Source organism: Hippopotamus amphibius, chromosome X, assembly GCF_030028045.1.
Source record: "Hippopotamus amphibius kiboko isolate mHipAmp2 chromosome X, mHipAmp2.hap2, whole genome shotgun sequence".
NCBI classification, from domain to species: domain Eukaryota; kingdom Metazoa; phylum Chordata; class Mammalia; order Artiodactyla; family Hippopotamidae; genus Hippopotamus; species Hippopotamus amphibius.
Genome location: NC_080203.1, coordinates 27,886,422 through 27,902,977, shown reverse-complemented (window position 1 = coordinate 27,902,977; position 16,556 = coordinate 27,886,422). Strand labels below are relative to the sequence as shown.

At 35.7% G+C, this 16,556-nt stretch overlaps 1 protein-coding gene across 5 annotated transcripts in view; it reads left to right on the top strand.

The window, feature by feature from the left end:
- Positions 1–9,281, top strand: part of STAG2 (STAG2 cohesin complex component) — a 118,724-nt gene extending 109,443 nt beyond the window's left edge. For all 5 annotated transcript variants that reach the window (XM_057717924.1, XM_057717927.1, XM_057717928.1 and 2 more), the window contains 3 exons: positions 1,348–1,474; positions 2,840–2,917; positions 7,333–9,281. In XM_057717924.1, the coding sequence (XP_057573907.1) occupies positions 1,348–1,474; positions 2,840–2,917; positions 7,333–7,356 (229 nt within the window). In that variant the 3' untranslated portion in view covers positions 7,357–9,281. The remainder of the gene's footprint in view (positions 1–1,347; positions 1,475–2,839; positions 2,918–7,332) is intronic.
- The last annotated feature ends 7,275 nt before the right edge of the window (positions 9,282–16,556 follow it).

Sequence of the window (16,556 nt, the reverse complement as noted above, 5' to 3'; positions counted from 1 at the left end):
CGAGACTTTAAAATATTTTTGTTTTACAACAGTTGTTCTGTAATGGTATCTGCCCTATAACTGAAAATACTTCCAAATTCTCTCTCTCTCTCTCTCTCTCACTCTCACTCACTGTCTGTCTCTCTCACATACATTATATCACATATATCTTTCTTATACTTCAAATGAAGTGCATTTCTATAACATATAATCCCCAAAGCACACATATTCCCTTCCCAGTTGCCTCCACCAAATTTAGTAAAATTGTCATTTACTATCTAGAACTCTTAGGAAATAGGGACCATTGTCACATATTTATCCAGGTAGCCTGGACTAGATATCTCGTCTTGTTATCTTTATCTTTTACGACTCAACATGGTATTGTGTAAATTATAAGCAAGCATTCAATAATTTTTGAGGTGGAATCTTTAAATGAGTGAGAAAAGAAGGAAATGTTAGCCAAACTGGGGAACAAGAAGTCACCCTCAATTTCACTGTTATGTTGACTCCTTTATGCTGATCTGGGCTAATTTGTGAACTTGAAATTTGAGTTTTTTCCTTACAATTATGTGATAAAATTTTGGGTCTTAATTTTTATTTTACTTTTCTATATATGTCTCAGTTTTGAGTTTCATAGGATACAGAATGCAAGTTTCAGCATAAATGTTGCTCATTTCTTCCTGAAGCAGAATTAATCTCTTCTTTGAGTATGTCTTTATATAGCATTTAACGCATATTTCTCTTGCAATATTTATCACACTTTGTCATAATTAATTATCTCTGTTTCCCATAGTAGACTGTGAGCTCCTTGAGGGCAGGAACCATGTCTTATTCATCTTTTATTTTGCATCCATAGGACACAGTAGAAGCCTGGCACATAGTAGCCACTGTGTGAATGAGTGAGTGAGTGCCTGGTACATTTTAGGTACTGAGTGAATGAGTGAGTGATGGGTAAAATTAACATTATATGTTCATGAAAATATATGTATTCTGAAAATGTCATTTCTTTGGTCTCTGTTTTATACTTGTTTATTAATTTGTACCCTGCCTACTTTCAAAAAGGATTTGAGGTATCTTATCTGTTCCCATGTGGGACATTCTCATCGAATTTTTAAATGGGATATCAGAACTATCAAGCTAAATGTATTGAAGTAATACTGAATAAACATAACTCCTTAGCATTTTTAGACAAGTGAACATTGGGGTTTTGACATCACTGATGACATGATCAATGCCTAATCATTTTCCCTTACCTTTAATTCCATCATTTTCCATTACACTTGAATAGAGAGAGCCACATAGTTGCTGCCAATATATTAATAGTCACAACTTTGGTTCAGATCTTGACCTTGTTTTGTATTTCTCTAGTCGGCGTGGTACAAGCCTAATGGAAGATGATGAAGAGCCAATTGTTGAAGATGTTATGATGTCCTCAGAAGGGAGGATTGAAGATCTTAATGAAGGGATGGATTTCGACACCATGGATATAGACTTGGTAAGATACAATGATTCTGTAGGATTTTTGATTTAGATTTTTTGGAAATTAAGTTGGATATTAGAGGAGAGAAATACTTGCCATGAAAAGGAAGTTTTGCAAAATTATTAAATAAAATAGTTGTCAGGATTTTAGATACATGAGAAGGGATTGAGGAAGAGGGTGAGAGGTTGGTGAGGGTGTTAGGTCCTAATTTAAGATGATAAACTTTCAGATTAATTTAGGAATATATAGATTTAAAGGATGTATTTTGCTTAATAGTATACTAAGTATCATATCACCTAATTTGCCATCTATTTACCATTATCAAAACAATAGATTATTAACATGATCTACCCTGTTATTGAGGTCAATTTCTGTATCAGATAATAAAGTAAAATACTTAAACTTGGAAGTTTAATATATATGAGAGTATATTCTTTGATAACTACATCATATATACAATTAAGGCTTTATTGTATACAAAATGCTTCTACATATTCATTTTGCCACACAGCTCATTCAGCTTTGTGAGGTAGGTTGAAAGGATTGATGATATTGAAGCTTTAGACAGCCTATCCAAGGAGACAAAACTAGTAAGCAGTAAAACTGAGACTCATTATATATAAGCCAGGTCTTCTGATTCTATTTCTCAGTATACCTTGGTGTGTTCTCCTTAATGGAAGAAATAATTGGGACTTCCCTGGTGGTGCAGTGGTTAAGAATCTGCCTGCCAATGAAGGGGACATGGGTTCGGTCCCTGGTCCAGGAAGATCCCACATGCCGTTTCCATGCGCCATAGCTACTGAGCCTGCACTCGAGAACCTGCAAGCCACAACTGTTGAGCCCGCATGCCACAACTACTGAAGCCCATGCGCCTAGAGCCCATGCTCGGCAACAAGAGAGGCCACTGCAATAAGAAGTCCGTGCACCACGACAAAGAGTAGCCCCTGCTCACTGCAACTACAGAGAGAGAGAGAGAAAAAGCCTTCACACAGCAATGAAGACCCAACACAGACAATAAATAAATAAATAAATTTATGAAACAAACAAAAAGAAATAATTAAACATGGCTTCTCTTCAGAATAGTGTAATTCGTTGCCTTGAAAGGAAAGTTAGTTGAGAGAGACATTTTTAAAGTAAAACAAAAAAATTGGTTTTCCAGTTTTCATTCATCTTTAAGAATAATTTTCTACTAGTGAATTGGTTTTGCATTTTTAAACATTCTGTAGTTTGAATATATAGTATTTAAAGTATTGTAGGGTATAATTGCAATTACATAGGCCATGTGAACACTTAATGATAATTAATTTCAATATTTTCAGTTACTATTTGGCTTATTATAGATATGGCAATTGTCAACTTCCTTCCTTTTTTCCCCCTTAGCCACCATCAAAGAACAGACGAGAGAGAACAGAACTGAAGCCTGATTTCTTTGATCCAGCTTCAATTATGGATGAATCAGTAGGTTTGATTTAAATATGCCTCAAGATTGTAAAATCAAAAGTAATAAGGCAATCCCTAAGTTTGAGGTTGAAGAGCTGGGACAGTACATTGAGATTAGATAAAAACAACTGGACAGGAGGAAAAGAGGCAGGCAGGAGGGATTTCGGGGTAGGATTGGGGAGGGGTTATGCAGTGGTGGTAACAGATTCAAAATGCCTTTGAATCCCTGGCCAGCTGGGACTTGAATGTTTTGTTAAGGAATTTGGACTTTTTCCTGTAGGCTTGAGTTACCTATTGAAGGATTTTGAATGAGGGAGCGGCATGATCAGAATTGTGTTTCAGAAAGATTTCCTTGGATAGGATGAAAGAGAGGAAAAATAATCATGATAGTCATAATCATAATATGAAGGCATGCTGAAAAATAGAACTTGAACAAAGGCTTTGGTAATAAAGATAAGGGGATTGAGATAATTGGTTATTGTTAGGTATCATCAGTTCTATCAGTGCCTGTTGCCATATTCTCCCTGAGAATGCCTTGGTTCAGATGTTATAGTTCCTCTCAGAGACACTATGCTCTTTCACGACTCCACGAACTTGTAAAAGCTTTTCTCTCTGTCAGAATTGCCCCCTTTCCTTTTCCTCGTAGTGAATTCCTTCTTCGATAGTCAGTTCTGACATTACCTGTGGAGTTTTTCCTAACCTTTTTAGATAGATACTTTATTCTCAGCTCCCATAACACTTTGTATACACTTCTTTCTGTTTTGATAACTACTAGATTGGTGTAGTGAAATAGGATATTACATTTCACTCAATAGACAATTCCAGGCAGTGATGATTTTATATATTTTGAGTTTTGCCTAGTATAATAGGTATTTAGTTTTAATTGTCAAATGAATAAATCGGTTAAATGTCCTTCTATCTCACTTTTTAGTGTCTACCCATTTATGTTCCTTCTTCCTAATACCTACTGCCTCAAGTGACTGTTGTATCATCTTCTGAGGACTGCCTTCTATGCCCCTATTTCTACCATTCTCTCCTTGCCCTCTCTCGCCTCATAATCTGCTTTCAGATAGCTCTTGAGAAGAATTTTGACAAACACCCATGCTAACATATTTATATTAATAAGGCCAGTTATTTGAGCTAAAAGACAACATTTCATAGATCAGCAGGTATAGAAATCTTTGGACAAGTCATTGTGGGATCCTTTAAATGAGTGTTTCTCAGTCTCTAATGTGCATATGAATCATCTGGAGATCTTATTAAATGTAGGTTCTGCTTCAGTAGGTCTGAAGTGTGGCCTGACATTCTACATCTCTAACAAGACTGTAATTTGAGTAGTGTAGGTGACCTAGGCCTACCCATAAGTCTATAGTTTAAGTGCCTATTGAAATATGTGATTTCCCTGATAATCTAGGAGTATGTATCTTCCAGTTTGTTAAATAAAACATTTAGGTAGTAGTGATTGTGATGAGGAATGAAAGAGAATCTTTTCAAGCAGATATGATGAAATATATTAATTCAGCAATTTATTGAGTTGGAAATTGGTGCTAAAATGAATAAGATGCCCCCCCCAGCTCTCAAGGGGTTTTTATTCTAGTCTACGTGTACTGTCACTGAGGTGAAAAGGGATGGTAGCTAGCATTTGAAAACTTACGTGCCTGACACTATGTAAGAAAGGTGGTGACACTTTTACACTCAAGTTAAACCTGGACTGAAGAGGTGATTCAGTGACTTGCTCAGAGTTATACAACTTCATTGTCAGAGTGGTAATTTGATCTGAGTTCCTTTTGATTTAAAAATCTCATGCTGCCTCTACTATGTACTTCCCAGAACTAAAATCAGACCTTACTTGGAAGAAATACCATGAAAAATATTTTAGAAATTGGAATGATTAACTGTAGTCAAAATTGATATGGGCAGTTAGAGATCTCTTTATTTTTTCATGTGTTCATCTAAAGTCAGAGTAGGCATTTGTTTCCTTAGTCACTTACTAGATTTGCAAAAAGGTGCCCTTCACTTCAGGTTACTACAGTAGTGGAACAGCAGTGTAAATGTGTATATATTTTTGACATCTAACATTTAAACTATAATCAGAGTGAGGCCAAAGATAGGGACCTAATAATTGTTATTTGTGGAAAAATGTTGGCATTCTTATGTTTACTGAATATGTTGTAACTAAGGATAGTTTTGCTGCTTCTCCTACAAGTGAGAAAATGAGCACATGTGTTTATACCTGTAGTTTTATAATATTACCACATGATGGCAGCAGTCACATAACTGAGTGCTCAATATCTTTAAAAGTTCAGGTATCTTTAGAAGTCTTTGACCATGTATATATATTTAAGTTAATGCTAGTTTGTTTTAAAATATACATTAAACTTTACCTCATTATCTCATTATCTCAACAAAGAAGTGGAATAACAAATTTTTAAATGTAAAAATCTGCATTTGTGTTTATACAGTAGATTACATCTATATTTACTCAAGCCTGTGATAAATGAGTCATCAAAAGAATAGTAAAATTGGGACTTTAAATCCTTTTATACCTAGTTCTAAGATTCTCTAATTCTAAGTGAAGTAACCCAGAGCATCCTAGTATAGATATAGCATTCTAGTATAGATACTAAATAAATCCTAAATATGTTTTTTGTAACATGTTATCCATGTGATTCGGAAGTGGTAATATGAAGACTCTGAGCAGATCAGTTTTGGGTTGCAACATTCTGGATTTATGATTTATTTAGTTTCATATTTGGAAACAGTGTCAACATTGGTTTATCCCATTGTGCCAGTGGTTGCTTTCTGCTACTTGTGGGCCAGTATTGCCTCAACACACCAAAGCTTGCTATTGGTACTTTTAAAGTATATGCTTAAGTGGTTTTTAATGTTAACACCAGAAACAGGTGTAGCTTATGTTAGTACAAAAAGAGAATATCACTAATGTCATTCTTCTGTGTTGAGATTCTCTTAGAATTATCTGTAGTATAAAATTGGTAAAGGAAGGGAGCTAATTTAATGTTCTAATAGAAGAATCTGCTTATAACTTAGTGTGCACAAATACAGGAGAAAAAAAGAATCCTGTTCAGGCCATTTCTAGGTAGGCACTTGGTTTGGAAAGAATTTGAGTTCATCTTCATGCCACACTCTACACTAAAATTGCTAATTAAGATTTTATCCTTTCATTCATCATTAGATCTTCCTTTACCCAGAGTCACAGAATCTAATGGCTAGAAGGGATCTTTAAATATCACTTATCACCTAGGCCTCTTTGGTGGAAACATTCTAACCACCCAAACTCTGACTCTAACCAAAAAAGGAGAACGCTGAACCTTATGGGGTGGGGGGCAAGGGGTGAGTAGTGGTGGTGGTTTTGGTGGATGACAGGTAAGAAGTGGGGTACGTTAATCCTCTATTGCTCTCATTACTGGGGATTCCAAACACTTTACTTGACAATTTACTGCAGTGAGCCTTCCAATCAGATAGGTATTTGTTTCCTCGTCTGAAAATATAAATTCCTTCAATTCAGATCAAAACAATTCATGAGTTCTATGACTTTTGTTTAATTTACAAATAAGAGCCCTTTGTAATCTCAGTCTTATTTAGCTCATTAACTCTGGCTTTAATATCAGGTTTTTTTACTAGTTTATTATAGTTTTTTAAAATATTACTTGTCACAGTAAGTGCTGGAATTTTAACTGAAGAGCCTAACTCTTAGTATATACAACTGAAAGTTTTATCTTATTCTTGTTTAATGAATAAGAGTTGCTCCATTCATTTCTCGCTTTTACTTTTTTACATTAGTCACAAGTAATTACAAGATTTTACCTAACATTCTTTTTCCAACTGAAATGTAATGAAAAACATCAGTGTAACTTTGTTTCCTCAGGTTTTACCTTACATATTTGATTTCTTAAAATTTGTAGTCCTTTTCATTCACTCAGGCCAGATTTTCTAAAGAAAGCTTCCTATTTTCTACATATTTATATTGTTCTTGGATGTTTTTGGTCTGCATGTTCAAATGCCTTTTTAAAAGCTATGCCCACTTCACAGTGCAAATGATTGAGTTTGTCATACATTGTTGTGCCTGACGTGTATGTCAAGAAGCACATTCATTTGTTCATTCAACAAATGTTGGGTGCCTATATTCAGGGCATTATCTAGGTATTAAGGGTGTGTATAAACATATAAATGAGACATGATCTCTGCTTTTAGTTATATTTGTGAGGTAAGTAGCATTGTGATTAGGCCTGATGTTATTTCATTATATGTTCATGTAATTATAATTTTAGAATTATATATCTGGAGAAAGGGAAATTTTTCAGAGTGATTTTTAGCATGTTATTAAACTTAATATTACCAAGTATTAATGTAATATATTTTACAAAGAAATGAATGACAATTTTAACAAGATTTTTTTTCCTCTCTCTCATTAGGTTCTTGGGGTGTCAATGTTTTAATACCAGTACACAATTAAATCTGTGGTGAAGTCATTTTCTAAGTGGAAGAGGAAATTTTAAAGTGTGGTAGATACAGTGAAATTCTGTACAGATTTTTCTCTAAGGAGAATATGACGTGCTTATACTTACCAAGATCAAGTGCATTTGAGGGGCAGTTTTGTTTGCCTGAAAAAAGTAAAGGACAAGTAAACAATTTGATGATAAGCTACAGTTTTTCTTAGAAAGTAAATATTTTATTTATGCGCTGTTAGTTGGCTTTTGAATCAATTATTTCATGCTTTTTTTAAAGAAAATATAACAATCTGAAGAGGCATTTGGTACAGACATGAATCCTCTCACATTTATTTACTGGGTGTACTAAGTAATGATGACCTCTGCTGGATTTCTGTTTATATCCAAGAAACAAAGTTAAGGATGAATTTATTCCCCTACCCTGAAATTATAGGATAGAATTGTTTTTAGCATTCTAAATTTAAATGCTTGAAACATCAATCAACAAAGCTTTCTTTTAAATATTGTAATTGTGGAGAAAAGTAAACTTAATAAGCAGAACTTTTACAATTTTTTCATCTAAAATGTATTTTAAGATATTTTTAAAATCCAAGAGCTTCTCTATACTTTTCAGAAATACCCAGATGCAGTGAACTGCCAGAAGGTAACCAGTCTCAAACATGCTTATCCCATTATCAACCCTGAAAGTTTGCTTGTCCTTTAAGATAAAAATGTAATGTTGTGATATTCCTTCCAGTAGTGCCACTGTATTTTGTCTCCAAATAAAAGAAGCTTATTGTAGTATGTTTGCAGAAAAATTCTAAACAAAAATTATACAGCTTATTAGAGTGTGGGAATAGGGATCTAAATTTTAAATAAAATTATATATATATATAAATTGGTGCTGATTTTATAATTGCGCAGTTTGTTTAGTTTTTTCTTACTTTTAAATTCCAACTTAAAATTATGAGGTTTCAGAAATATATTGAAAGTTTAACAATGTTTAAAAATAGAAAAGCATGAGTGTTCATGCTTTAAAATGATTTTTAAATTTGTATTTTATATTGTTTTATCTATCTGTCTTTGCAAGCAGTCTTCAGGTTAAAGATACTTCTAACAGGTTACAGTACATTTCCTCTGTATGTAAATTAGATGGGATAATAGAATTCATAACCCATAATATTCTTTGAAAGCTAAGCTTTAAACTTCATTTTATGTCCTTTCACAAATAAATTAGTTTAAAACAGAAAGTGGCTACTTTGCCATTTTGACATCAACTCATTTTGCGAGGCTTAGGCAGCTAGACATCGTTTAAAACAAAATATTAACTTATATTACATGTGTATCTATCTTTTGTCAGTCGTCTCTCAGTTCTTGAGGTATATTATTTTAATCATTCCATGCCTTAATATGCTTGCAATACAAGAATATCTTCAGATGGGTGAATACCAAAAGGCTTCCAGTTCTTAGAGTCAGAAATCAACAAGCATTGGGCTGTGGTAGCCAAAAACCATAGGTTAGCTAAAAGATCATGATAAAATACAATTATTTTATTAAATCATGGTTAATAACAAATGAAATCAGACTTGTCTAACAGATTTTCCATCAACAAATATTGTTACGTGCAGAAGTATTGCCTATGTTGTTTTTCACACCACTGCATTTACTAGAACTGCTGAGAGGACTGTATATATGATTTTAAACTTAAGTTGATTTTTTTTTTCTCACTCTTGAAAGGAGTACTTCTTTGTGAAAGCAGTTCTTACAGCTTTGTTTTCAACCAGCTAAAAATGTTTTATATATTACTCTAACCTGTTGTCCTCCACATTCTATTGTCCTAATTGTACTGTTTTCTGATTTGTATTTATGTCTTGAGACAGTAACTTTTTGAATAAAAATAAACCTACAGTATGTTGTATGTTTTATTTTGTAATTGAAGGAGGAGGGTGGCTGTAAATAGTTTCGAAAGTGTACCTATTATCACATCTTTTAACATGTTTGGGTGGGAATAATTTATAGAAAACATTGCCATTTTATATTTTTAATAAATCATATGTATTTTTAAATGAGACTAATTCCCTAATTGGGTCATTACTTTAAAATAGAAACCTTTGACCATCATTAATTTTTATCTGGTGTGAGTTAAACACTCTTTAAAATATCTGCATTGTTCATCCAGGATACATTTGGGTGCCCACTATGTGCCAAGGCATGTGTTAGAGATCTAACAGTGAACAAGATAGACAGGGCTCCTCCCTCATAGATCTAGTGGGGCAAACAAATAAGGAAAGAATCAAATAAAATAATTAAACTTGTAATAAGTGCTAGGAAGAAAACCGGCAGGGTGTGCTGAGCTAGAGAGAGAGAGAGAGAGTGTGTGTGTGTGTGTGTGTGTGTGTGTGTGTGTAAAACCTCCCTTAGATAAAGGACTGATGCTTGGAGATGAGTGAAAGCCCATATTTAAAAAAGAATTTACTAATTGAATTCTTATTGAAAACTCTTAGTCCTCAGCGTGTTAAGATTTGCATTGTACTCTTTAATTTTTTTCTTTTTTTCTTTGCCACACCGCTTGTGGGATCTTAGTTCTCTGACCAGGAACCTAGGCCATGGCAGTGAAAGCACCAAGTCCTAACCACTGGACTGCTAGGAAATTCCCTGCATTGTATTCTTTTTTTGTCCCCCCATTTTTTTTTCCAGCTTTGTTAAAATGTAATTAACATATAATAACATTGTGTAAGTTTAAAGTGTACAACATGAATACTTGATATATGCATATGTTGTGAAATTATTACCACAATAAGATTAGTTAACGCATCTATCACCTCTTATAATTACGGTTTTTTGTATATATGGTGAGAACGTTTAAGATCTACTCTTAGCAACATTCACATACAATACAGTATTATTAACTATAGTCACCACCCTGCACTGTACTCTTAAAAAATGATTCATATCAATGTAACACTAGCACACTGGTCATTTAGGCTAATTTGTAGATCATATTATAATCCCAGTCTTCTGATATTGGTGATGCAGAGCTGAAAATAATAAATGATAGCTAATAGTTGGGCACTGTTTGAAGTGGTTTACATGCAGTAACTTACTAAGGGTCATGACAACAGGTGAAACGTTATCACCCCTGCACCCCACCCCCGCCCGTTGCTTTTTTTTTTTTTTAATCAGGAGGCAGTGAGGAAAATAGGCACAAAAAATTAAAACACCTTTGGCAAGGTAATATGGCTAGTAAGTGATGGGGTTGGCACTCAAGCCCAGACAGTCTGGCTGCATTAAGTCCTGGCAGCATTGAAACTATTTGTTACATAAGGATAACAGATAATTGCGTGAAGATAAAACGGCACATTATTCATTGTGCCATGGTGAGGAAATGGAGCATCTTTAAGGAGTCCAGCTAGCTGTAGAATTGAGTAGTATGAGTCAACATAGTCCTTAACATGCTACCCAGCTGTCTTCTGTAAAGAGTATAAATTAAATCTGAGCCCCGAGCCTATCAGTAGTTACTAGTTAATAGTTTTTAAAGTTGAGAGACTGGGGAAGAGGGGTAGGATTAACCAGAAGGGATGTCTTCAAAATCTTGCCAAAAAGGGAACTTGTAAGGATTCACATGGATGAGTTCAGGTAGACTATTTGATCTGGGAGCTGTAATGATGCAACAAAAGAAAATAAGCCAAGGTCTTTGGTTATAAGGAAATTAGGAGATGAAGTTCACTAAGCATCACTTTAGGTCAACAGATCTTACTGTCTACTGTGTGCCTGGCCTTGTGCTAACTGCTGAGACCAATAAGACACTGTTTTCAAGTTAATTACAGTTTTGCTGGGTTTTGGGATGCAGATGCGGAATTAATAAGATAGGGTAAGTTCAGTGTTTTTACGGGGTGTTACGGGAGCCCAGAGGAAGGGCAGTTTTCTGTGGCTGTGCTCTAGGAGGCTTCCTATAAGGCTGACACTTGTTTTTCCCTCAGCATTTTACTATGAAAAATTTCACACAGCAATGCTGAATTTTACAGTGAACACATTTTACATTCTTGCTTAAGCATATGTCCATTTATCAATGTCTTTTAAATGTAATTTAAAAGTAAATTGCAAACATGGGTACATTATCCACTAAATATTTCAGCGTTTATCATTAGGAGTTTAATATTTACCATGTTTTCCTTTCGGTATACAATTCATATATGACGAAATACACAAACCGTAAGTATGTATTTGCTGAGTTATAACAAATGCTTACAGCTGTGTAACCCATACCCCTATTGAAGATATTGAACATTACCATCACTCCAGAAAGTTCATTTGTACTCCTTACCAATCTCTGCTTTCATCCCAGGCAACAACTGTTGTTTATCTTTCCACCATAGATAAAATTTGGCTGTTCTAGAACTAGATATGAATGGAATCATATAATATCCTTTTGCGCAAGGTTTCTTTCACTTAGCCTGTTCTCAAGAGTTATCCATACTGTGTGTATCAACAGTTTATTTGTTCAATAGCTAATGGACATCTGGGTTGTTTCCACTTTTTGGCTATTTTGAATAAAGCTGCTACTCCAGTTGAGTTTTAGAAGCTGGAAGGTAGGCTAGGTAAAATGGCAGGATGACCAAGGCCAAGAATTCCAAGCAAAGGGGACAGCATAAATGACCATCATGAACAACATTATGAATCACCTATGCTTCAGTTTTTAAAAAATGACTATCATGGATGTAAGAACTATTTAGTAACCACTTAGGGGTAGGTGGGGCAAAACCGGAAGATAGTGGGCCACGCACTACCTCACATCACCTTTAAAAAATAAAAATGGCAGCTGTACCTTTGGTTACTTCTGTGTTAAATGCAATGTTCTCAGAATTGGCAAATATCCAAGATAACAGTAGTAGGGTTCCTTTAAATGAGTTGTAATAAGTTGATTTGTAAACTAATATGGATGTTAGCACGTTAGGCCTTATTCTACCATTGAGAAAAATAATACAGTTTCAGTTGTGTAGTTGTTATTAAATTCCTGAGAAGTAGGGTCCTCAGTTGAAGTCAGTTTGGGGCTGATAGAGCAAACTTAAAATGAAGGGTCAGCTACAGTAAGTTTACTTGTTTTTTGTTTTACTTCTTCAATCTTAAGTTCAGGATAGGCAGGAGGAGTTCAGTGAATATTTGGCAAGTTAGCTTTTAAATAATTTTACAGTACTTATAGCAAAATTATAACTAATTTTGAGGAAATAACAGCCAATATTTGTTGGATGTTTACTGTATGCCAAACTACTCAAGGCACTTCACTCGTAGTTAATTCTTGCAGCAGATTTCTAGTTGATATTATCCCCATTTTACAGATAAGGAAATGTTAAATCAACTTGCCTGAGGGCACGTAACTCAAAAGTGATGGAGTTTAGATTGAACCCATCATCTGACTCCACAGTGGATGCTCTTAACCACTGTCTCTTCATCTTTGTGCTACTAAATGTACCCACCTACTTGCCTCTGTATTTGTATACACCACATTTCCTTTTGTTACAGTGGATAAACTGTCCCTGTATCTAAGACACTGGATTTCCCTCTCTCCTCTCCCCTGCATTATCAGTTTTCTCCTCAACTCAATCATTCTTAATAACATGCAAACATCTTCCATATTCAAATCTAGGGAAAAAAGCATTTCCTTGATTAAACAACTCTCTTTAGCTGCTGCCCTGTTTTTCTACTTTTGCTATCTGGACTTCCTCTTCTCCCATTCACTCTTGAAAGCTCTCCAATCAGTCCTTCATTCCTACCACTCCAATGAAACTTCCACGTCCCGGTGACCTTCATTTTCCTGAATTTCCTTACCAATATTCTCTCTAACCTATCTACAGAGCTTCGTTTCCTCCTCCAAATCATAGTTTCTCACTCTGTGCCCCAAGCTAACTCATTGATGGCAGGTTGAGAATCATGCCCTTTTGGTGGAGTTCTGGGGATGCCTTTCTTCAACAGCCATCTCTCAGGGAACCAACAGAAGGGTGTTCCCATGTGGCTTTCCCAAAACCTGTGCAGTAGTAATCGAGTTTATGACTGTTATATGAAGCCCCCCACCTCCATAACTGTCAGGGTCTGGCTTATGCCACATGGAAATTTCCCAGTGATTTCCTGGCATTCCTTGTTAGTGAAGCAACCAATTTCATCATCTCCATTGCAAAGGCTTTGGTAGTGAGTTGAGAGAAGTTTGGATGGTGTGTTAAGATTAAGCTTGGACTGTAAGAAGGAACGAAATTGGGACATTTGTAGAGACATGGATGGACCTAGAGACTGTCATACAGAGTGAAGTGAGTCAGAAAGAGAAAAACAAATATCGTATATTAACACATATATGCGGAATATAGAAAAATGGTACAAATCAACCTGTTTGCAAGACAGATATAGAGAACAAACATATGGACACCAAGTGGGGAAAGCTGGGCAGGGCGGGGGCGGGGGGGAGGAATGAATTGGGAGATTGGGATTGCCATATATACATTACTAGTAAGAAAATATCAAATTGTACACTTTAAATGTATGCAGTTTGTTGTATGTCAATTGTATCTCAATAAAAATTCTTAAAAAAAAGGATTAAGCTTGGAGCAGAGTGTGGCACTCAGTTTCCCGCCTGCCAAAACTTGTTTGGGTCAGATTCATTTTCTGATTGTAAATCTCTTGGGACCAGTGTACTTTGCACCAAGTTTCAGTAGACACACTTAATTGGTCCTTCCATAGCATTTAAAGGTCTATCTGGCATTTCTTAGGATTTTAGCACCTTTAAAGCCCTTTCTTAAGTATTGTCTGTTTTGAGAGCCCCAATGGCCTCTGTATTAACTTCAGAAGGCTAAGCTGTTGTAAGAAGAGACTCAATAGCAATTCAGTGATTTAATACATAAATTTTCTCCCTCTGGTAGCAGTCCAGGACAGCTCTTCCAAATTGGCAGCTGCCTTTCTCTATATGATTGTTGAAAGACACAGGCTAATGGCAGGCAGCTCTGCCATCTTTAATGCATGGCTTTCAAGGTTGTTTGGTCATGCCATTCTAGCCCACAGGAGGTGGGGAAAGGTCATGGATGAGTGCATGTGGGAGACTTTCATGGGCCAGGCCTGAAAATCACACACATCACTTCTCTTCACATTTCACTGGGGAGAACTTAGTTATATGGCCACACCTAACTTGCAAGGGGGCTGGAAAATGTAGCCTAGCCATGTGCCCAAGGAAGAAGGGAGGAATGGATGTTGGCTGACCACTGAAAGTCTCTGCCTCAGTCTTTCCTCTCTAGCCATTTACGTATATCACTCTTGCCATTCTTAGGACATGCTTGCTCCATCCCCCAAGGGAAACAATCCAAAGTCCTATCCAGTTACTACGTGCAACTCAAAGTTTAGCTTCTCTGCGTTATGCTTAGTCTTCTCCATCAGGTCCACATATAGATGGATAATCCTGTAACACCCAATGTAGAACAGTGCAGCATGGACAGAATAACCACACTGACCCACATTCAGAAAAGAGAAGGATGGCAGTGGAGGAAGTCCCTTGGTCAGATTCTCGATCTGCTCTCTGGATGGGATTTCCTTATCCTTTGTTTTCCTCATCCTCCTTCTGGAAGTTTTTCCTTGTTCTTTATCCTCCATGGCCACCTCTGAATTGGGCAATGCCAAATAGTTTGCTTGGCAGCATCTTGCTTTAAGGTACCTGATCTGTATTAGTTGGTGTAGGATACCTTGCTGTTAAGATCCAACAATTTATTCCATACAGTGTCTTACATAAGGGGCTTTTTTCCTGCTCTTCTATAGCCCAGGGTAGCTGTTCTAGGTTAGGATGTCACTCCTATGTGGTTATCCAGGCTGACAGTGAGAAGTTCTATCATTTTTTGCAACTACTTTTTTTTTTAAGCAGGCATATCATTTACTAGAGTTCACCATTTACAGTTTTTTCTCTTGGTATAAATTTTATGTATTAAATGTTTTCTTTTGAAACAATGTCAGACTTACAGAAATGTTGCAAGAATTAGTACAAAGAAGTCCTGTATACCCTTTACCCAGATTCCTTAAGTTTTATCATATTTATCTCTCTCTCAATGTGTACAAATGTTTTGAAAAGTTTAAGTACGTTGCAGACACGATGCCCTTTTAGCCCTAAGAAATGTATATTTCCTAAAATACAAGGGTATTTATATCACTTGCATGACCATGGTACAATTAACAAAATCATGAAACTAACATTGACACAATACTATTATTTAATCTACAGTCCTTATTCAGATTTTTCTTACTGTCCAACTAATGTTTATTATATCAAGAGAATAAAAATATCTGGTCCAAGAACTAATTCATCCAGTTAATTGTCATGTCTCTTTAGTCTCTTTTAATCCAGAAACATCCCTAGTCTTTGTCTTTTATGACATGGGCTTTTTTTTTTTTTTTTTGACATGGGCATTTTTGCCAGGCCAAGCATTTTGTGGCATGTCCCTCAATTTGCCCTTGTCTAATATTTTCTCATGATCAGATAGAGTCAGGCTCTGCATTTTGGGCAGAAGTAATGCTGTGTCCTTAGTGTATCATTATCATGAAGCACGTGATGTTGATCTGTTCTCCTATTGGTGCTTTTAACTTTGGTTATTTGGTTGAAGTGATGCTGGGTTTCTCCGCTATGAAGTTACTATTTTTGTTTTTGTTTTGTAATTAAGTATTTTGTGGGGAGATACTTTGAGTCTATGTAAATATCCTGTAACTCAACAACTCTTTCTCGCCTGAATCAATTATTACTATTTATTTATTATCAGTATGGACTCAGGAATATTTGTTTTAATCTATGGTTATAATTTATTATCATTATTTTGTTGATCAAATTGTCACAGATTTGTTCAGTGACAGTCCTTTCAAGCTGGCTCCTGTGTCTTTTGACATGTTCCCTTCATTCATTGATCATTTCATTACTTCTTGGTACCACGAGATATTCCAGGCTCATTTTGTACTGTCCTTACCCAGCCTTGGAATTAGCCATTTCTCCAAGAAGCCCCAGTTCCTTTATTGAAGAATGGTATTTAGAAACCAGGATATGGGATCTACATGTGTTCATTGGTGCTGGGTGGTGATTGCTTCTAGAGGTCTTCTTGGAGAGCAGGGCTGGTAAATATATGTATGTATACACACACATATGCATACTTCTATACCTGTATGTTCATTCGATGCTACCCGTCTCCCCTGCCACTGCC